The 21,853-nt window shown below is 40.5% G+C and overlaps 1 protein-coding gene across 3 annotated transcripts in view; it reads right to left on the reverse strand.

The window, feature by feature from the left end:
- The window catches only part of Rasgrp3 (RAS guanyl releasing protein 3), a 103,962-nt gene that overhangs the window by 32,369 nt on the left and 49,740 nt on the right, over positions 1–21,853 (reverse strand). For 2 of the 3 annotated variants that reach the window (XM_036171095.1, XM_036171094.1), the window contains exons 2-9: positions 12,545–12,677; positions 9,115–9,312; positions 7,133–7,235; positions 4,838–4,900; positions 4,058–4,189; positions 2,581–2,728; positions 806–979; positions 308–424 (exon numbers count right to left, since the gene is read on the reverse strand). In XM_036171095.1, coding sequence (XP_036026988.1) covers positions 308–424; positions 806–979; positions 2,581–2,728; positions 4,058–4,189; positions 4,838–4,900; positions 7,133–7,235; positions 9,115–9,184 — 807 coding nt within the window. In that variant the 5' untranslated portion in view covers positions 9,185–9,312; positions 12,545–12,677. The remainder of the gene's footprint in view (positions 1–307; positions 425–805; positions 980–2,580; positions 2,729–4,057; positions 4,190–4,837; positions 4,901–7,132; positions 7,236–9,114; positions 9,313–12,544; positions 12,678–21,853) is intronic. The other variant, XM_036171096.1, reaches the window with a different exon arrangement.

Raw genomic sequence — 21,853 nt, forward strand, 5'->3', positions numbered from 1 at the left:
TTCCACCATGTAGGCTCCAGGGATCAAACCCTGGTCACTTGGGTTGGTGACAAGCATCCTCACCTACTGAGCAATCTCACCAACCTGGCCGGAACATTCTTATTGTAAGACTTCCCACAAGCAGCAATCTGGTTTTCTGGGTGGACTCCACTGTCAGGGCTATTCCCTTCCTATTTATTTCCCTATGGGTAACTTGGCACTGGTTTAAGAGAAAAATGTTTCTCCCCCATGTAATACTTGTCAGGATCAGAGGACATTTCAGCAATCTATACTGCCTGCTCCAAATTCAGATCAAAACCCACCATACCTTTGTAACTTCTGAAGAGAGGTGAGAATGGGTCTCTTTGAGTCTGGAAATGGAGCTATGACTAAGGCCGCCAACCACTGCCATCAAGGTGTTAAAATTTTTTAGTTGAAGGAGTTTCTACGATTAAAAAAAAAATGTTAACAGCGGTACTTGGTAAGGATTTCTAAAAGTTATTCTGAATTTCCCAAATTACAGGTGAATACAAGCACATGGTTAATATCAAGAATCTAGGGGGGAAATATCAGTTTGAGAGGAAATGAAAATTGAATCCTCTTAAAAAGATATATTTCACAGCACACACAATTAAATAGTTCTAAAGCACTGCCGTAAGAGCAGTTTTGTTGTGTGAGAGCGGTATGGTTTGTTCATTAGACATCTACGGGCAGTTTAACTGTCCAGTACTCTTCTGTTGTTAACCCCAAAGCTCTCGATGACTTTTCTCAATAAAATTTATGACTACACAGACTCCCCAAACCCAGGTCTGAGTATGAGACAAACCTGCGCTACATTGATGAACTTTGTGATGACTTCTGCCCTTTGCTGAGGACTTGGTTTGCTGAGGACCATCAACTGGACCCACTTGGAGACTCCATTAAATAAAGCAATAGATCTCTCCAATGTTGGGTTATTCTCCAGGCAGCCATGGATGACGTAGCTCTGATAATCTGTGAACTGGTGAAAGGAAAAACCAGAGCTTCTAAATTGTCATGGAGCTTTCACAAAATCAGACATGAGACAGTTGGGTAAAGTGGGTAAGCTAGCCTTTTCGTGACAACATGGTGATTTCTTCCATTTCCCGTTTATAAAGGATTCCTTCAAGTTCTAGACCTCTGCGCCTTTAATGGGCCATTTTGCTACATTTCAAAACTCACTCCCACAAACACACAAATCGCAGTACTTTAGAAGAGGAGGAAGAAGGGGGGAAAGGTTCAAAGGTCTATTCTAGAGAATTCCAAACTTACCAAACACTCACATCCATCTAGACCATTATTAGCCTGGGAATATCAAGGCAGATAAGATTAATATCTTCCCCAGGAAAGAACTGAGGTTTTCCATTTTTATTTCTACCAGTGGTGCCAAAGAATAAGCATGTTTAAGATACAATGGCACACACTAAAGAACAGGAAATGGATGGAATACAATACTCTTAAATAAGAATAGGACTCTAATATTTCAAGGGGAGAAAGGAGATAGGAAAAAAATAAGTAAGAATGCTCTTTAGCAATCCAGATGTATTTTCAGACTGTGAGGGCAGATGCTGTCACATAGGCAGAAGCCTTGAATTGCTTTCCTTGGCGTGTCTGAGAAGCATCATGATGATTCTCTACAAACAGGATTTGCTTGGTGAATGCATCAGTCTTTCAGAAATTTCTGCTTCTTGGGCTAAGGATGTAGCTTCTAGAATGTACAAGGCCCTAGGTTCGATCCCTGGTACTATTGAAAGTTTAAAAAAAAAAAAGGAAGGAAGGAAGGAAGGAAGGAAGGAAGGAAGGAAGGAAGGAAGAAAGAAAGAAAGAAAGAAAGAAAGAAAGAAAGAAAGAAAGAAAGGGAGAGAAAGAAAAAGAAAGAAACCCATGCCTCTAGACAAAAGTATCTTGTTTGCCAGCAATGATGTGATTTACTTCAGGCTCCTTAGAGGGGGAATGATTTCACCTGAGCTCATGAGGCACACTGATGGATCTCTATAAAGAAGTGAGTAGCAACAAAGAGGCATCTTGAAGGGTCTGCAGGTGAGGAAGGAAGGAGAATGGGAAGGGAGACAGTACATAGGAAAGGACTGAGGGTCCATCAGGAAGTGTAGAAAGGAAAGTCTAATGCAGGACCTCTAATGTTGAAAGCTCTTCAATGTTTCCAATTTTAATTCTCAACCTGTTTCCATAGTTAGGCATTTGTATAGACACCAAAATAAGTTAACTTCCCCCTCCCTCCATGCTATAAATAAAAATTCCCAGCAAAACAGTTCACTTGGAAAAGGTCATTTGAACTAAAACCTTGAATGGTTAAATCTCTGCTGAATATTTAGAAAAATCATGCTTTAATTCTATGAAAGGAGACATTGACTATAGTGGCAGAAATATAGCTCCTGAGCCATAAACTAAAGACAGGATAATATTTATATTTGGTTAAAAGGGATTGTTCCTGTGAATTGAGGGCATGTTTCCAATGGAGCCCAGTGGCAGAGGCTGCCAACACTTGGGAGTAGGAACACGTAGCTCTTGGGAAAGTTGGCACAGTGCATGTTACCCTTGGAAGAATAACCATCAAGTTCTTACTGAGATCCTTCTAAAAGATTTATGCTCCAGAAAAGTGAGGTGCTCAGCCAACTCAATGGGCTCCAGATGGTCAAATAAGAGACAAGCCTTCCCCTTTTTCGATACTTTCTTCCTCTGTGTGACTCTCCTCATCCAGTCATAGGAAGGACTGTAAAAGAAGAGAGAGTCTGGTCAACGTGCCGAAAATGCATTTCACTCAGTGGAATATATTAACCTACTACTTGTAACTCTTGGCCCACTGCCAGTAGCTCATGTGAAATACATACCCTGCCCTCCATATTTGAAGAGAAAACCACCCACCCTTTGCCAACAGAACACAGACTTGGAGTTGTTTTTTTCTAGGCAGGGTAGGTTTGCTGTGATCCAGCTTGAATCTCTTACTGGGTATTTCTTGTAACCAAGAAAGATTTGAACTCTAAAGAAGAGAGATCAGGGCTAGGCCTATAAAGTCAGAAGTTTGTTGGCATATAGAAGGTGATTCAAGGCACTTGGAAACAACCACGGTTGTGTTTATCATACTTGAGCATCATATGGGTTATCTGAAAAACTCATTATGAAAAAAAAGGCCTAGATGGCACTTCCAAAGACTCTGATTTACTAGGGACAGGTCTGAATGGCAGGCATTGTAAACAAGCCTGCCTGATGATTCCTGGGTCATTCATTATAATTAGTCTTGAAGAAGTATTCCAGGCAAAGAGAATGCCTAAGATACAAAATATGTGCATTTGATGTCCATCTGTAATCTTAGCACCCAGCAAGCCAAGATGGGAAAACCATCCCAAGCTCAGGGACAGCCTAGGATCCACAATGAATTCCAGGCCAGGTTGGGATAGAGTGTACAATTATAATATGGACAACCATACCTATGTTCAAAAAAAGCTTTTCCTGGGAAGTTAGCTGGTCTGCATTAAATGAGTCTAATTAGTATTAGGTCCCTTATGAGATGACCAGTCAGGACACAACTGTGGTCAACATTTGTGTAACGTCAGGGGAGCCTCTGAAGCGATGGGGTACAGAGCTTCTCGGGCTTGCATGAGAGTATGAATCACATGGGGATCTTATTAATGTATAGATTCCAATTCAACAGGCTTAGGTGAGACCCAAGATTGTTTTCTGATGGGCTCCTAGGAGAAACCAGTGTGGTGTGATCTGAGTAGCTGGGATATAAGAGACAATGGCTAAGTTCAGTTTGAGAACTAAGGACTCAGCATCCATTAGGTGCCAGATGCTTTCCTGTGCTCCATTGTGGACTTCTTAAACAGGATAATTCCATAAAGGTACCATCCCATTTTTCAACCAAACTGCAGCTTGGAGAGATAGATGGTGTCTACTATAGGTGCATTCATTATAGCCAGGCTATCTCCAAAGGAGGAGCTTCCTTCTAGAACAATATAGATTCCATTCAAGCAGCGTCATCATTATTCCTTTCCCAAAGCAATGGACCCATAAAGACCCAAAAGACTTGCGTCACTCTTACATGCTGGATATGTCCATGAGGTTGATGTGTTTTTCATATCCTAGTTGACTAGCTACTTCCCGGAACTCCTCAGTTATACGAATCAAACCAAGATCCAAATTAAACTCTGCAGGGAATTTCAGAATCCAGTACCTGAAAGACATGACAGACTTTTGACAGCTAAAATATTTCACTTGGATATCTTTGGAGATTATTGTACCAGTTTTTTGGTTTTTGTTTTTTGTTTTTGTTTTTGTTTTTTGTTTTTTTTTTTTTTGCCGGATTTGAGGACCGAAACCAGGGCCTTGTGCTTGCTAGGCAAGCACTCTGCCACTGAGCTAAATCCCCAACCCTATTGTACCATTTTATAAGCTGAACTTAACATGGAATCTAGTACTGTAGTTCCAAGTTGTTGGCTCGTATCCCCAGCAAGCCTACCACATGTCTTTCTGTTCCTTCCATCAAGAACCAGAATCCAGTAACCCTGAACTTCTTCCTGACTTACTACAGAACACACCACAGGGAAGCCCCCTCTACATCCCCAATTCATGGTAATGTATATGGTGAGGAAGTAGAAAACCTTGAATCCACCGGATCTGTGAGCTGGTTTTACTCTGTAAGGCATTATCTCATACTTAATCTCTAGTTCATTAAGGTAAATTCTACCCGACCCACCAGGAACAGAGAACTAATAGTTACAAAGGCAGCAAGGTGAAGTATTGGCTGCTTAGAAAAAAACAGGAATTGTCAACAATTTCAGAACGCAAAGCTCTGAGAAATTAAATCTGTAAGTGTATTTACCTCATGAAATAGCAGACCTTCAGTCGGAACTCATCACAGCTTTCTCCACTGGCGTTCTGATACGTAGACTAGTTAAAGAAAATGTCATCATGTCTTCCTTTCGAACATTCCTCACCAACATTATTCCAACAATTTACACAAATCCCAGGCAATTCGATTATAGGCTAAGCACCTCTAATCCAAAACCTTGAAATGCAAAATGCCCTAAACTCTGAAACTTTTGGAGAGCCAATAGTACAAGGAAAAAAATGTCACTCCTGAACTAATACGACGCTATAGTCAAATGAAAGTCTATTTCAAATAGTGCATTTCTAGACCTGTGTGCCATCCTTATTGACATTTTATTGTGTAAGTGTAGTAATTAATATATATGTATACACACACACACACACATATACATACATGTAACGTCCTGTCATTATATTAATGATCATATAGAGTACTGCCGATTCTAGAAATAGCCTTCATCTAGCTTCCTATATGTGATTTCTGGCTTGAGTCTGAAGCAAGTAACTAGGAACTAAGTTTGTGTACCCTGGATGTATTTAATAGATTGTGGTCCTTTAAGCCCTCTGATATCTGCTGCATATGACATTTAAACTGTTTAAGTTTTTCTTCAGTGAACCATGACCATTCCTAACACGCAAGTACAGCTATTCTGAAATTTGTTAAAAATCCAAGGTATGAAATGGTTGAGTTTCAAAATTGTGGATGAAGTAAACTCAACCTAGAGACAGTCAAGTGGACATAGAAGCAGGATGTGAGCACATCAACACCAAGTAGTCAGACTTGACCTGTTAAGGCTCTGGGATATATTTTTGGTCTGGTGGAGAAGTCACTTCAAATTAGTTACACCTTCCTGCATACCTACCAACCAACAACCACAAACTGTGGTTACAAGCATAATGCAAAGTATACATAATTCAAAATTGATAGCAGCACCATTTTAGCTAAAAGATTTCATATCTAGGACTGGTGTTTTATGTAACAAGTACTCTTATCTGATGAGTTTTTGAAAATGTCATGTTCAGGTATGTTCATATTAAGGTTGCGTTATTTGTTCTTAAGTCTATTCACTGGTTCTTCTCAAACAAATACTCCTACTGTAACCAGACACAGTGGGCACAGAGAAGGTAAAGAATCCAAGGAGGAAAATGTCAGTCTTCAACTTTCATGCCACCATGAAATTCCCCACACTATGCTCTAACATGTCTGAACATCCCTCTTTATTTGTATTTCATGCATTAGCAAACACACTAAGGATAAGTGGGTTGTTTGTGGATGAGCTCTGTGGGCAATGTATGCATCATGTGGTTGACTCCCTCATCCTTCCCTACACTCTACCTGTCAAGAATGGGATGGACCAATGGATGCAGAGTCTTGCTCACTTCTAAGGCTCTCCATTCAGGGTGAGTGTCTTCTTAACCTCTATAACATTCCCCCTTTCCCTTGAGGTTGTGGGAAGAATATGAAGTGGACAGGCTCAATCCCTGCTTGGCTGAGACAGCCTTGGCAGGCAACAACAACAATGTTTGGGCAGACTTTCTAAGTCCCAGGCTCTCCCTTTTCTGTAAGTGTTCTCTTTTATACAGAGACTCCTGGGTTAATATAAGGCAGAGATGTAAAAATACACTTAGAGATGGTACAGCAAACACAGACCTTAGGAAATCAACTTCCTCAAACTGTGAGACTGCTTGCATTATCATACATGTGCCTTTTAATCATTTTTCAGGATTATATTACATACAAAATCAGTAAACAGCTACCCACATTATAAAATGGGTTTTCAATTATGAGGAATGTTATGTTCAGCCTTATACAGATATTTTGTTTGGTTTTGTCAATAAAACAAAAAATTAGCATCAACCAACAAATTACAGGGGGGAAAGACCTCCTAGAATGTTCAGTGTGTCTTACCAGCCAGGGAAATATGAAAACTATGCTAGGCTTTGTTGTCATCACAGAAGGAAAATAGTGAATCAGTGTTAAATAATCTTTCATTATACTAATAGTCTAAATATTTAGGATAAGTTGGGAACCCTTAGCCTACAACTCCTGTTATACTTCACATCTTACTGATATCTTCAAGTTCAGTCAAAACACCCAGTATTTAGTTAACTATTTGGTTTATCATCCAGATGTTTCATCTAATATCTATATAGTGTCAAAACATCTGGATAGCTGACTAAATAAGACCATTTATTCATCTTCATTTAGTGGTTTTGGATAGGCACTCTATCTAAATACAGAACTTGATTTATGACTATAAACATTACAGAGCAGTTGAAAAGATATATGCAGAGGAGTTTTTCTGCCAGTTCGGTGGAAGATAAATACCATCGGTGCATCAGAAGAACTATTCTTGGCAAATAGCTGTCATTCAGTTCTCCATTGTCGTCTGTGGAAAATAAAATAAGAGGCGAAGAGATGCCAGGGTCAAACATTTCTTCCTTTAACATCACTTGAGAAAATACAGTGTCAACAACATCTCATAAGCCCCGTTATATTTTGTAAGAATTATTTATTTATTTATTTATTTATTTATTTATCTATCTATCTATCTATCTATCTATCTATCTATTTATTTATTTATTTATTTATTTATTTATTTATTATACAGTGTTCTGTCTGCATGTATCCCTGCAGGCCAGAAGAGGGCACCAGATCTCATTACAGATAGTTGTGGGCCACCATGTGGTTGCTGGGAATTGAACTCAGGACCTTTGAAATAGCAAGCAGTGCTCTTAACCTCTGAGCCATCTCTCTAGCCCCCCAAGATTTATTTTTAATTATGTGTATGTGTGTAGGTGTGTGCACATGAAGCCAGAGGCATTGGTGGGAGTAACAGGCAGTTGTGAGTCATCAGACATGGCCTCTGGGAACTGAACTCTGATCTTCTTTAACAGCAGCATGCATTCTTAACCTCCGAGCCATCTCTCAGCCATCTCTCTAGTCTCAAGCCCAATTATCTTTTTTTAAAAAATTATAACTGCTTGGCCATTAGCTCAGGCTTATTACTGACTAGCCCTTACACTTAAATTAACCCATAATTCTTATTTATGTTTAGCCACATGGCTTAGTACGTTTTCCCAGTTCTTTTTTGCCTCTTACTTCTGCCGGTATTTCCCTGCAAACTAAGGTACATGGTGTCACCATTTTTCTGTTTTGCAATTGATAAGTTTAGCAAATCTAAATTCAGGACATCCAAGTCAATTTGAATTGAAAGTAAATAGGGATTAAGTTGTCAGAACAAAGTATGGCCTTGGTCTATTTGAGACACACACACACACACACACACACACACACACACACACACACACAAATGTCGATTATCTGAAAGCCAAATGTAAGTGATCATCTTGTATTTATTTATTGGGGTAGGGTGCTTCATGTGCGGAAGTCAGAGGACAGCTTTCAGGAACTGGTTCTCTCCTCCTGCTATGTGAGCTCTGGGCACCAAACTCAGCCCATTGGGCTTGACAGTGCCTGTATTGGCAGTGCCTTTAGTTGAACCACCTTGCTGGCCAGTCATTCTGGATTTTATCCAATAGCCCTACTCTGGCTTACTTCTGGTTTTCTATCAATTACAGAGATTAAATTGCTAAACTGATTAATTGAAGTTCTCTTGTGTGACTCCAATGCTCAATGAGAACATGGATACACAGACAGCAAAATAAAGGTGCATAGATAGATACATGATATATATAAATGAAGATTATAGTGGATTGTGTAATACACACACACACACACACACACACACACACACACAGAGGAGTCAAAGAACAAGGCAAACATCATTGTAGCATGTATATATGCATGGCAATATATATCCACCAAGAAGTGGGATGGTAGAAGTGAGCATCATTTCTGATACGTTATCAGGAATTATGACTATTCAGGGTAACAACTTCTAGCCTCAAAGAAAATTCCAGTGAGAGAATTATGGAAGTAGAAAATGACACAAGGCAAGGGCCAGGCAGCAGTGGTGCACGCCTTTAATCCCAGCACTTGGGAGGCAGAGGCAGGTGGATCTCTGTGAGTTCAAGGCCAGCCTGGTCTACAAAGTGAGTTCCAGGACAGTCTCCAAGGCTACACTGAGAAACCCTGTCTCGAAAAACTAAAAAAAAAAAAAAAAAAAAAAAAGGATGTTCCAGGAATAAGCAGAGGCCAGTGAAACTGGAGAGACAGAAACCTATTCCAGAAAGAACCTGCATGTGGACCGAAGCAAACACCAGCATCGAGACTCACAAGGGGACCCGAAGAGGAAAGGTTCATACCAAACATCTCAATGCATGTGCTGAGCAGTTCATCTAGCGTTGCTGCTTTCCCAAGGCCGCTGGACCCCATGGTTATTTAGCCGTTGTCAAAAATCTGGAGACATTTCTAGCAGTAGACAGATCATCTCCATAGCTGTGTCAGCCAGTGGTTCTCTCGCCTTGTGGAGCCTCTGTTCCTAATTATACTTCAAGAAAATGCTAAATGAACAAGAAGAGAAGATTACTTCAGACTAGATTTAGACCACATCAAAGGAGTGTTTTTCCTATCTCCCCTGGGCCTGCCCATCTGCCACTGACTGTATTTTCTACAAGAAAAGTGTCAGATTGACAGATGATCTCAATTGCCATAAGAATGAAACACCTGGATGGAATGCCCCTTAGCATGCACTGTGATTTGAGACCACAGAGGTCTTCCATCTTAAATACCATCCCTTTCTGAAGCTGTGCTGTGGGATGTTCTGTGTGTCAAATGTGTTGCTCTGATTGATTAATAAATAAAACACTGATTGGCCAGTAGCCAGGCAGGAAGTATAGGCGGGACAAGGAAAATTCTGGGAAGTGGAAGGCTGAGGCAGAGAGATGCTGCCAGCCGCCACCATGACAAGGAAGATGTAAGGTACTGGTAAGCCACGTGGCAAAGTATAGATTAATAGAAATGGGTTAATTTAAGATGGAAGAAGTAGATAACAAGAAGCTTGACACTGCCATACAGTTTATAAGCAATACAAGTCTCTGTGTGCTTACTTGGTTGGGTCTGAGCAGCTGTGGGACTGGCAGGTGAGAGAGATTTGTCCTCACTGTGAGCCAGGCAGGACCAGAAAAACTCCAACTACAGAGCTGAACAGTTTTAAAAATAGTATCTTATACTTTCTTCATATTCTTACATAAAAAGGCTTTTAAGAATGCTATAAACGTTACTCAGTTTAATGCCATTGCAAATATATTTAGGGACACACACTTTTGAATACAAATGCAGTTGTAAACATCATCCTCACTGATCATGTTCAATAATTATAAGCCCAAATTCCAAACTTTTCCTAAACTTGCTAATAGTAACATTATTACTATGAATAGTTGTCTTAATTACATTTTTATTGCTGTTAAGTGACACCATGACCAAAACAACTTATTAAAAAAACCCATTTATTGGGGCTCATAGTTCCAGGGGGTTAGAGTCTATGACCATCATGGTGAGGAGTATGGTGTTAGGCAGGGATGCTACTGGAGCAGTAGCTGAGACTACATCCCGATGGTGCACGATCAAAGGGCAGAGAAAGAGTCTGCTGGGAATGGTGTGAGCTTTTGAAACCTCAAAGCCCACCCCCAGTGACACACCTCCTCCAAGGCCACACCCTCAATCCTTCCCAAACACTTCCACCAGCTGAGGACCAAAACATAAGAGCCTATGGGGCCATTCTCATTCAAAATACCAGTAAAAGCTTTAGTGATATTACCCAACTCTATTGATGAGACCTTCATAATGATGCTGCCAGGCAGCAATTAATCATTCTCTACCTACAGGTAAACCTCAGAGACTCAACTGTTTAATCCGAGCTATCTCATCTTTCAGTCTTAGAAGTAAGATCCCCATGTTAAAATTAAACTTCTGGACTCCCTTCCCCTCATATGACTCCCTCAGATATGAATAGTGTGAGCTGTCATAGCATTGTCCCCTAATCTAGTATTAAGGGCACTGCTCTTCCACAACATCTCAGAAGGAGGCTGTCACCACAATTATCATTCATAGACAATTATGATCACCACAGTTATCACTCAAGAGAATGTCATGGGACAACTGGTCTTGTGTCAGTTGTGAAAAGTGTCCCTGTTGGGAGACAGCACCATCTTACTCACAGAGTTGGCCTCTGATGCCAGGTCATCATAGGACATGGAGAAGCACAGAGGCTACCATGTTGTAAAGCATTACCCACTTTGGATGGTGGAATGCATAAATTGGGCAATTGGAGACTCTTCCAGGGAGCTGTTGAGTCAGGGTTTATTTCCCTTGCCAGCGTTGTTTACTTAATTGGCCATCACTGAGCATCAAGCAATGAATTAGAATTTGAAGGAAGGAATCATTCTTTCCCTGCCTTCAGCAGGCTCACAGTTGGTTTCAGAATGCACAGGGAGAAATGACTAATGTCCACAGGCATGGTTGTATCCAGTCAGTGAGATCAGCAAAGGATGGCATTTGGGTGACTCTGTGTATTGGGCGTACATTGAGCCTATGGGCTTCATCTAACTCTAGATGAAAGAAAAAGTTTTTCTTGTCAATTCATTCTATACAATCATGTCTTTGGCCTAGGGTGCCACTCTTGGAGGATTAAAAAATGGCTTAATGAAAACACCAGGAAGGGGATTCATAAAGTTATGTGGAGCCAACTCTCTTACACCTCATAACAAAATCACCTTTATCAGCAAATGTTTTCTGATCATCTACTTTAAAAACCAAACCAAAACAGAACACCCCTCCCCTTATGCCACCTCCCAATCAGCATGCCTTAACTCTCTTCCTGGGTTTATCTTTCTTCAAATGCCTGAAGTAATAACTCTCCACAGAAAAATTCCTTCAAAAAGATTTATTAATTTTAGGAATGAGTGAATTCATGAATGAATAAAATAAAAATTATCCAAAGTGTGTCTGAATGTGTGCAAATTTGTGAGAGAATTAGAGATTCTATAAATACTTAAGAGGTTTTGGGTTTTTTATTTTTCCCCCTTTTTCAGTTTGATTCACTAATTTGAATTAGCTTTAAAAATTCCTGTCAACCTTTTATATTTAACAGGGTCCATCTATCATCATAATAAGAATTTCATACCTCTTCTAGAACATTCTGGGCAGCATTTCCCCAGTTTCCTCTAATGTAAGCTCCATTAGTGGGTTTATAAGTTGAGACCGAACAATTAGCTGGAAGTGGTGGTATATGACTGTAAGTGGTTTTTCAGGCCAAACCCCAAAATGATTCTTGAGTTGTCTTGGAAGTGTTGAGTTCCCCCACAAGTGGCTAGAAATAACCCTGAACTAAAGGCTTGTCACAGTATCTGTAGCTATGTTTGTGAACACAGAAGAATCTGGTCCGTAATGGGCCAAGTGGCCTGGGCTATTAGGTTACAATCTGTTTCTGCAATCATTAAGCCTGTCTGTGTCTCCACTTACCCTTCCATCTCCTGCACACTTACCTGTGATCACATTTCATTCATGGGGACCTTATTGTGTCTACAAATGGCTTTTCAAAAACCAAGGTTCCAGCTTGCAAAAACAAGGGCGTCTATGTCTTAAAATGGACAGCAAGGAAAGACGTGACCTATAATCGCATCATGCAAAAATTTAGCTCTCATTAATGTCATAGTGTGCTTCTTTTGTCTTGTTGGGCATATTTAGGGTTGTTTCTTAGATAATCTTAATTAATCTATTTTAAAAAGCACTTACAATCTATTTTCATACAGATAAAGTTCCAGGTCTGAAGAGATGTCAAGGACAGCTGTCATCCCTGGAAAGGGCATCAAGGAAGCAGATTGAAGAACTGGTTCAGCCAACTCAAATTATAAGTGCTCTGGAAAACCTGAAAACAGCAGAGGAACCTCAAGTTAGTACATGGGAACTCTAAGGAACCTACCTGGTGCTGAGCATTCCCAAAGGTATTCTCTGAGGTCTACAGGATGTTTGAGATTTGATGTAAACTTCAACCTTAAAATCAAATAAAATGGAAACATATTCAAAATAGTTATTTGGTGGCATGATTTTTTTTTCAATCAATTGGCAGTTTTAAAATTCTACTTTTTAGGGCCCGGAGAAAGGGCCCAGGTGGTAAAGTGTTTTCTACAAAAGACTGGTGGCCCAAATTTACCTCTAGATGCAGGTAAAAATTGTGATAGGAAACTGGCTCCACAAAACCATCCTCTGACCTCCACACATATGCCACAGCATGTGGACCATTCCCATCCCAGAATAATAATAAATAGAATTTAATTTTTTAAATTTGCCTTAAAACAGTTCATATGTGTTTCCCAAAAAAAGTTTTATTGTATGTAGTGTAAAATCTTACTTTGGTTGTATACTTATCTCCATAAGTTACTTATTAAGAGTTTCCAAGAATTGACTCTGGATGTTAACAAATCCTTAAGCACTTCGTTGTGCAGTTAACGCCACTCTGATCCTAAATCACTTGGGATTGTCTCAACAGGGATGTCAGTGTTATTGTAGTTTGGGTTGTTTAGTCTCCTGGTAGTTTAGAACTTACTAAAGTGTTGATAGTTCAAACTATTTCCAAGGGGGAAAAATCATTCTAAATGGGCAGTAGGGTTTTGTTGAGTATGGTTTCAAAGGCACAATACATTCACATAGCAAAAAAGACTTACATTGATTTAACTTGTGAAGAGTCTATCATCAAAAATATCTTCCCCTAAGTTTAGCTAGGATGATCACACATGCACCCAATTTTAAGAGTAATAGGCAGAGGCCAATTTCATGCCAGTTTTAATGAATATGTATAGATATAAATGAGTACTTCAGGCTCTTGACTTAGAACTTTTCAAAAAAGAAAATCTGGTTTCAACATTAGCCAATCACATGTGAAGTTTTACCTAAACCTGATGCCTTTTAAATTGAGTACTTAATTTGAAATAGAGAACCAATTTGTAGATGTGGCAGGAAGTGGTGGCATTGAAAGACAAAAGGAGTGAAATGGAATGAAAAATACTGCTGCTTTGGAGTAGGTGCAGTGGGTTGATGGCCTTATTGGTAATGGAATTCCATTCCTGAAAATGCTCAAGCCAAAGCTGAGGAAGACTGTCAGGTTGTAGACTAAGCTCCTAGTGCCAGGTGCCTGGGAACCACAGCAACACCACACCGAGGGTTTTTCCTAGCTCCAGGAAAGCAGAATTCATAAGGTGATATGTTATATCTAATGAGAAGTAGTTTGAAAGGATGTTAGCAATATTAGAACTTCCAAAGATTGACTTGTCTACAGCATTCTCTCTTCCCAGAAAAGATTAAACAAAATTTCTTAAAGACCCTCTCTTCATAAATGTGTTTTTTTCCCCTTTCTTATTGTATTGTTTTGGGGGTAAAGAACAAGGTCTCATTATGTGTCCCTGACTGTCCTGGAACTCACTGTGCAGACCAGGCTGGCCTCAGACTCATTGAGATCTGCCTGTCTCTATCTCATGAGTGCAACCTTGCCCAACAAAACACACTTTGTAAACTAATATCTGACCTTCATATAGAGACAAAATTTTTTATGTACCTGTACTGAAACAGGTGACATTGTTTTGGAAAAAAAAAAAAAGCCTTAATCTTGAGTTCTATAAAAGAAATACTACAGAGGCTCTGAGAGGGAATTTATGTGCCAAATACTAAGGATGTATTAAATATGAGATGCTAAGCAAGGCACTAGAGTGGCTGCTGAAGGGCAGGGAAGGGAGAAGATGGGTTGGTGACCCAGAGACACACAATTCTTGTTTCTATGCAGTAACAAAGAACTAGAGAACCAATTACGATAAAATAATGTCCGAAGCACAGCACAGAGCATGTAGGGAGGGGGTACTTGTTGAGTCCAGGAGCTGGGAGTGTTTTAGCTAGGTAAAGAGTCGGCAAGGAGACAGCAGTGGGGAGGATGTGAAAGACATTTGGGATAACTGAATGTTGGATGTGGCCGGGGACAGGACTAAAGAGTTAGAAGTAGTTAAGTCCCGAGGAGTAGCATAAGCTACAAAGGATTACAGAACAAAAGGCAAGGGGGGAACTCTTCCTCTAACAGTGAACAGGAAAGAAGAGGGATTACTCTGGAGTCATAGAGATTATTACAGCTATAGCATGGAGAAGAGACCGAAGAAGCATGTACCAAAGATGGGGCTGAGGACTGGGGCTATAGCTCAGTTGGTACACAACTTGTCTAGCATGCACATAAAGTCCTGGGTCTTTTTTCTAGCACCATACAAACCAGTGGGTCTCAACCCCTGGAGGGGTCAAATGACCCTTTCACAAAGGTCACCTAGGACCATCAAAACCCATAATTGTAGCAAAATTATAATTATGAAGTAGCCACAAAATTAATTTTATGGTTGTGGGCTCACCACAACATGAGGAACTGTATTCAAGAGTCACACGCAGCACTAGGAAGGTTGAGAATCACTGCTATAAACACAACATGGCGACACATGCCAGTATTCCTAGCACTTTGGAGGGGGAGGTAGAAGGATCAGGAGTTCGTGGTCACCTTCTTAGATAATGAAAGATGTTGTTGGTTGTTTTTGCTCATTTGTCTTTTTTACTCTTTGGTCCTTTGGGGGCCCACCACCTAAATTAATCACACATGGAGGCTTAGTCTTAATTATAAATGCCCAGCCTTAGCTTGGCTTGTTTTTTGCCAGCTTTTCTTAACTTTAAGTTATCCCGTCTAGTTTTTGCCTCTGGGCTTTTTCTTTCTTTCTTTCTTCCTTCCTTCCTTCCTTCCTTCCTTCCTTCCTTCCTTCCTTCCTTCCTTCCTTCCTTCCTTTCTTTCTTAAACTTCTGTATATCTCACTTTCACACTTACTCAGTGGCTGGTTGTGTGGTTGTGTGGCTGCCCCAGCACCCCTCTCTCCTTGTTCTCTTGCTCTTTCCTTCTTCTTTTCTCAGGTTTCTCCTTTTGTTTATTCTCTCTGCCTGTCAGCCCCACCTATCCTTTCTCCTGCCTCATTACTGGCTCTTCAGTTTATTATTAGACCCATCAGGTGTTTTAGACAGGTGCAGTAACACAGCTTCACAGAGTTAAACAAATGCAACATAAACAAATACAGCACATCTTTGCATCATTAAACAAATGTTCCAGAGCATAAAAAATATGTAACACGTCTTAAAATAATATTCTACAACAGAAAGGCAAGCCTGGGATAAATAAGATACTGTCTCAGCAACAACAGCAACCACAAAAAAGATGGCACAGGTCCTAGCTGACATCTTATCTACCTTTGCCTGGATGGGTGACAAGGACATTAAGGGAAATTAATAGAGATAATAACAGAGAAATGACTTCTCTCTTGCCCTTTGCATTGACCCAGGTTATTTCATCTGACAACTACAACCCATGACTCACCATGATCATCACCTTCCCAACCAGGCTTCCCACATCTCCGGCTAGCCATTCACACCCTCTAGGACCCTCATTTCCTGTCGTCTTCAAAGAGATTTAAAAAAACAAAAACAAACAAACAAACAAAAAACTACAATATGGCACCATTCTTCTCTTGCTAATTCCCACTTTCTAGTTAGTTTTTTTTTGATGTTTTTTGTTTTCTTGGTTTGGTTGGTTGTTTTTTATTGTTGTTGTTGTTGTTGTTGTTGTTGTTTGTTATTTCAACTTCAATCTCATTACTTTAGCTTTCAGCCCCAGATATTTTCAAGCTCATCCCTTGCTTCTTTGGATTTCTCTTTCTACCCCATTTCCTCTGGTCAGTTACCCTTCCCAGGGTACTCCATCAGTCTCGTGCTTGTTCCTGTCTGTCTGTCTGTGTCACAGATCTACTGGGACAGTTTGAACATAGAGCATGGGCCCTGTGCTTACAGCAAGAATGAATCATTGTCCACAGGTCCTAACGGATAACACAAAGAATAAAATCCCCTACGCTGAGGGATGGCTGAGCGTTAGTCCAAAGGTCATTTAACAATGACAATACTGTATTCTTCAACTCTAAAACTACTTTCCATTCTTGCCTTTGACAGGCTTATTTAATAAGATTTTCCTGGGTCTTAAGTTATGTCCTGCCTGCTGATTTATCACTTTCTTCTAAAGGATTTTACTAAATTAATAGGACATTAACTAATATTAATAGAATTTTTTGTCCTGAATTTTTTAAAAGGCAATAATAGCATGTAAAAATACCACTTATTGCTGGAAATATAGCATGAATGTTACAATGCTGGGGGAATATCTACATTATAGCTACACTAATAAAATCCAAAAAGCTAAGCATTATTATCTTTACTTCATAAATAAGAATATTGAGGCCTAAGGAGGTTGAATTGATTGTCCAATAGCATATTACCCTCTAATTCCCAAAATGTATCCCCCCCCCCCCCCCCCCCCCCCCCGTGATCAGAAAACCTTTTAGCCTGCTAAATCCATTTCTAGGCACTGTCAAAAACACATGCTCACTACTTCCTGTGCTGACTCCTAAGTATTTATCACTGGCTATATTGTCTATAGATGAATAAGCTTCATTGTTACAGCAGGCTTGGCAACCCAGGGGAACACTGGTACCAAGTACCAAACAGGAGCGGCTCAGAGTTCATCTCACTCACAAGACCTTGTTGCATTTGGGGCAGCGATAGGGGGAATAATAAAATAGCAAAGTTCAGCTGCGTGTGTTTTCCTTACTTGCTGGCATTTAATACTAGCAGTCAAACTACCATACTTAGTATTAGCTGAGGCAAATTAAATACCAAAGTCCAGGGGATGCTTTAGTAATAAACCATAAAACGCCAAAGTCCAACCCAAAGGTGCTTTCCTGGTATTTGGAAGGATCTGGGTGTGAAACAAAGCCACATGCACACGCTGTAGACACTTGTGGGTGGGTGATATACAGATGGATGTATTCATCCACACCAAAGGGTTAGGACTTACTATGCTAACCCCATATTCAAACTACAAAATGACATTCCAAAATGAGACTGGCAGCTAGAAACTGTTTATCCTAGAAATTCAGATTTGGGACTTTGGAAAAATAGTTGTATTTTCTAATAAAAAAAAAATCAGTGTTTTCTTCTCAAGATGCTTATCTTGTCCTCATAGTCATTCTGTTGGTGGTCCTAAAACTCTAGAAGGGTCTGGTATGAAGTCACCTGAAATAGTCACATCCCTGCATTCCTTTGATTATTTCACTTACTTCAGAGTGAATTTGATGATGATGATGATGATGATGATGATGATGATGATGGTGGTGGTGGTGGTGGTGGTAGTGGTGATGGTGGTGGTGATGATGGAGGTGGAGGTGGTGGTGCTGGTGGTGGTGGTGGTGGTGGTGGTGGTGGTGATGATGATGGTGGTGGTGGTGGTAGTGGTGGTTGATGGTGGTGGTGGTGATGGTGGTGGTGGTGATGGTGGTGGTGATGATGGTGGTGGTGGTGGTGGTGGTGGTAGTATCGGTGAAGAAGGAGGAAGAGGTCTTTTTAAATGATTTTCATGCAAGTCACTGCTCTGAGTTCCTTAACACCCACCTACCCTTCCAACCCCCTCCAAAATCCACTCCAGAGGCCCTGTCCCCCTCTAGCACTCCAGCAGCAAACAAAATGCAGCTAAAATCTTGTTATTTAATTGTTACCAAAATACACTGAACCTGGTGAAATGAACTCTGGGCCAATCCCTTGCCCCGCCCTCCCCTTCTCCCCACCCCACTCAGTTCAGGGCTTCACCCTTTCTGGGCAACTCTTCTACCACTGGGGCCACACCCACCACCCAGGCCTTGGATTTCATTAAATGACTAATTTTTTTTTTTGGCTTGTTTATTTTCTGAGACAGGGTTTCAGTATGTACAAGTTGGCTTTGAACTTGCTGTGTGGTCCAGGCTATCCTAGAACTCATGATTTGGCTACTTCAGATTCTCCATTCTGAGATTATGGGCATACTCCACCATGTCTAACTAAATCTTTGAATTTTGGAAAAAAAAAAAAAAAAAAAAGCACAAATCAATCCAGAGGGGATGGTGCTATCTGAGAGGCTGGTTTAGATTACCCTGGGCAGTGTAGCTAGATTTCAATCTCAAATACAATAAAACTGCATGAATAAATGAAAACATTAAAAAAACATAGGGGTAGTAGGTCATAAAATTAGAAAAATGATCATGAGAGAGAAGGGAAGTGTCCTAAGGTGGACGGAAAACAGAAAGAGCAATAAAATATATGTGATAAGAAAACATGATGAACTGGGCAGTGGTGGCGCACGCCTTGAATCCCAGCGCTCGGGAGGCAAAGCCGGGTGGACCTCTGTGAGTTTGAGGCCAGCCTGGGCTACAGAGTGAGTTCCAGGACAGGCTCCAAAGCTACACAGAGAAACCTTGTCTCAAAAAACAAAGAAAGAAAGAAAGAAAGAAAGAAAGAAAGAAAGAAAGAAAGAAAGAAAGAAAGAAAGAAAGAAAAAAGAAATGTGATGAGAAAGTAAGTCCGAAAGGGAGGTAATCAGCCAGAGTAGGGGAGGGAACGTGGGAGCAAATGAAAACCAAGTATCAGGACACGTGTATAAAGATGCCATGATGAAACCCATTATGTTATAAGCTAACCTAAGTATGTAATCAAAAAAGAGCAGGGACGGGAGAGGTGACTCAGTGCTTCATTAAGAGCACTGGCTGCTCTTCTAGAGGACTGGGTTCAATTATCAGCACCTATAAGGCCATTCACAATGAACTCCAGTTCCAGGCCATCCGATGCCCTCTTCTGGTCTCCATGGGCACCAGGCATGCATGTGGTTCCCAAACACACATGTGGGCAAAGCATGCATACACATAAAACTAAATTAAAACAAGAATAACACATGGGACACACCGTGCTTTATTATTATTACCAGTTTTATAACCTTGGCAATTTTATCATTGTCAGTGATAAATTTTAAAAGATAAACGTGTTTTTTTTTCATCTTTTTGATACCAGTTTCATGTGCACAGACTATAAACCCAACCAAACCTCTTATATGGATTATTTTTCTTCTCCAACTGAAACTGTACTATTATGTGAAACTAACACATAAGTGAAAACATTTGTTCCTATTTAGAAACCTGCGTGTTTATAGTACTCTTTTATGAGATGGTAAAAAATCTCGGTTTAAATTGCTTCTGAATCGGGGATTTGGAGCTAGACTTTTTATTGGAACTGACTAAAAGCCAAACATAAGAACAAAAAAAAAGAGTGTCTTTCAAATTCCTCCTTTGCTTTTAGTTACATTTAGACAGCTTGAAGTATCCGACTGGAGGGCTCCCCTCAGTGGCACTGCTGTTCTCTCCTTTTACTTCAGATACGTATCCTACCACAAATATTTCTTCTTTTTTCTAAAAGGAAAAGAAATCAAGAGGCTGGGACATGGCTCATCCTCACACCTAAGACATCAGCTTCCTTGCTCCTGAAATCATAGCACATACCTACCAAAAAGAAAGCAGAAGTTACCAGCACGTTCTGTGGCATCGTAGGTGCCATTTAACTTCTGCAAATGTTCACTGTTACTGTCCAACGGGAAAGAAGTCACTCCATGAGCTGAAGTGATGGCTCAGAGGTGAAGAGCACCGGCTGCTCTTCCAGAGGTCCTGAGTTCAATTCCCAGCAACCACATGGTGGCTCACAACCATCTGTAATGAGATCTGGTGCCCTCTTCTGTGTACATAATAAATAAATACATCTTAAAAAAAAAAAAGCAAAAACAAAAAGAAGTCACTCCATCTTTCTCAGCTGAACAAAAGAATCTGTTTGTGAAAAGTTAGAGAGAGTGAACCACAAGGTGATTTTAAGATGAAGTCCTGGACTGGTGAAACATTCCCAACCGAATTTGCCAAGTCGTTTTCTGGACTTTAAAATACGATTTCTCACTGGGCAGTGGTGGCACACTCCTTTAATCCCAGCACTCGGGAGGCAGAGCCAGGCGGATCTCTGTGAGTTCGAGGCCAGCCTGGTCTCCAAAGTGAGTTCCAGGAAAGTCGCAAAGCTACACAGGGAAACCCTGTCTTGAAAAGCCAAAAAAAAAAAAAAGGTTTCTCATTAAGACAATATTATGAATGGATTAACAACATATTTACATTTGGGAGACAGGAGCCCAGTAGAGGCAGATCTGTCAACATACTGCAAAGAACTTTGGAATTTCTCAAGCCTTTAAAGCCGTGGTTCTCAGCCTTCCTAACGCCTCGACCCTTTAACACAGTTGCCCATGTTGTGGTGACCCCCAACCATAAAATTATTATGTTGCTACTTCATAACTGTAATTTTGCTACTGCTGTGAACAGTAAATCGTGCAACTATCTGATATGCAGGATATCTGATATGCAACCCCAGAGGAGTCTCAGCCCACAGGTTGCAGACCACTGATTTAGAAGTTGGTAGTGTGCCTTGGTTATGTCTAGCTTCCAAAGTTACGCACTTCCTAGAGCCAAAAATCTGATGGTGACTTCCAACCTAGAGAGACGGAGAAAGAGAAGGAACAGAAGATAACTTATCATGAAATCACAAACAATTAGAGGAGACCAAGAAAGGAGAAGGGGAAGCAAATCTGGTGTTTAAAGGCCACACAGGAAGAGTAAAGAGCGTGTTGGCAGAGAGAGAGATCTTCTCGGAGATATCAGGCACATTTCTGTGTAGGGAGGTCTCAAAAAGCACAGTCTTGTTCTCTAGAGACTCCCAGGGAAACCGATCCAGGTGGTGATATAAATCACACAAAGCATAGAGGAAACCAGTTCATGGGGTGCCAAAGTCTGTCTAGAAGGTTCTGGAAGGTGGAGAATTATTGAAAAGCACGTTTGCTATTGCCAAGCTAAAAACGTGTCAGGAGTGGGACAGCACTTTAAAAAAAAACAGTGAAAGGTGATGTGCAGAGCACGAGGAAAAAGAAGATCGTTTTCATAATGTTATAAAGCATGGAGGAGCAGAGAGAGGGGTTTGCGTGAGCCTGAGATAAGAAGTGGACCTGGGGTAAGGAGTGGGCCTGGGGTAAGGGGTCATTTATCAAAGGTTTTTGTATACCATGGAAAAGACCCTAGAACTATGTAGCATAATAAGAAACTGTGTAAA

The sequence above is a fragment of the Onychomys torridus genome, chromosome 21 (assembly GCF_903995425.1).
Source record: "Onychomys torridus chromosome 21, mOncTor1.1, whole genome shotgun sequence".
Classification (NCBI taxonomy): Eukaryota; Metazoa; Chordata; class Mammalia; order Rodentia; family Cricetidae; genus Onychomys; species Onychomys torridus.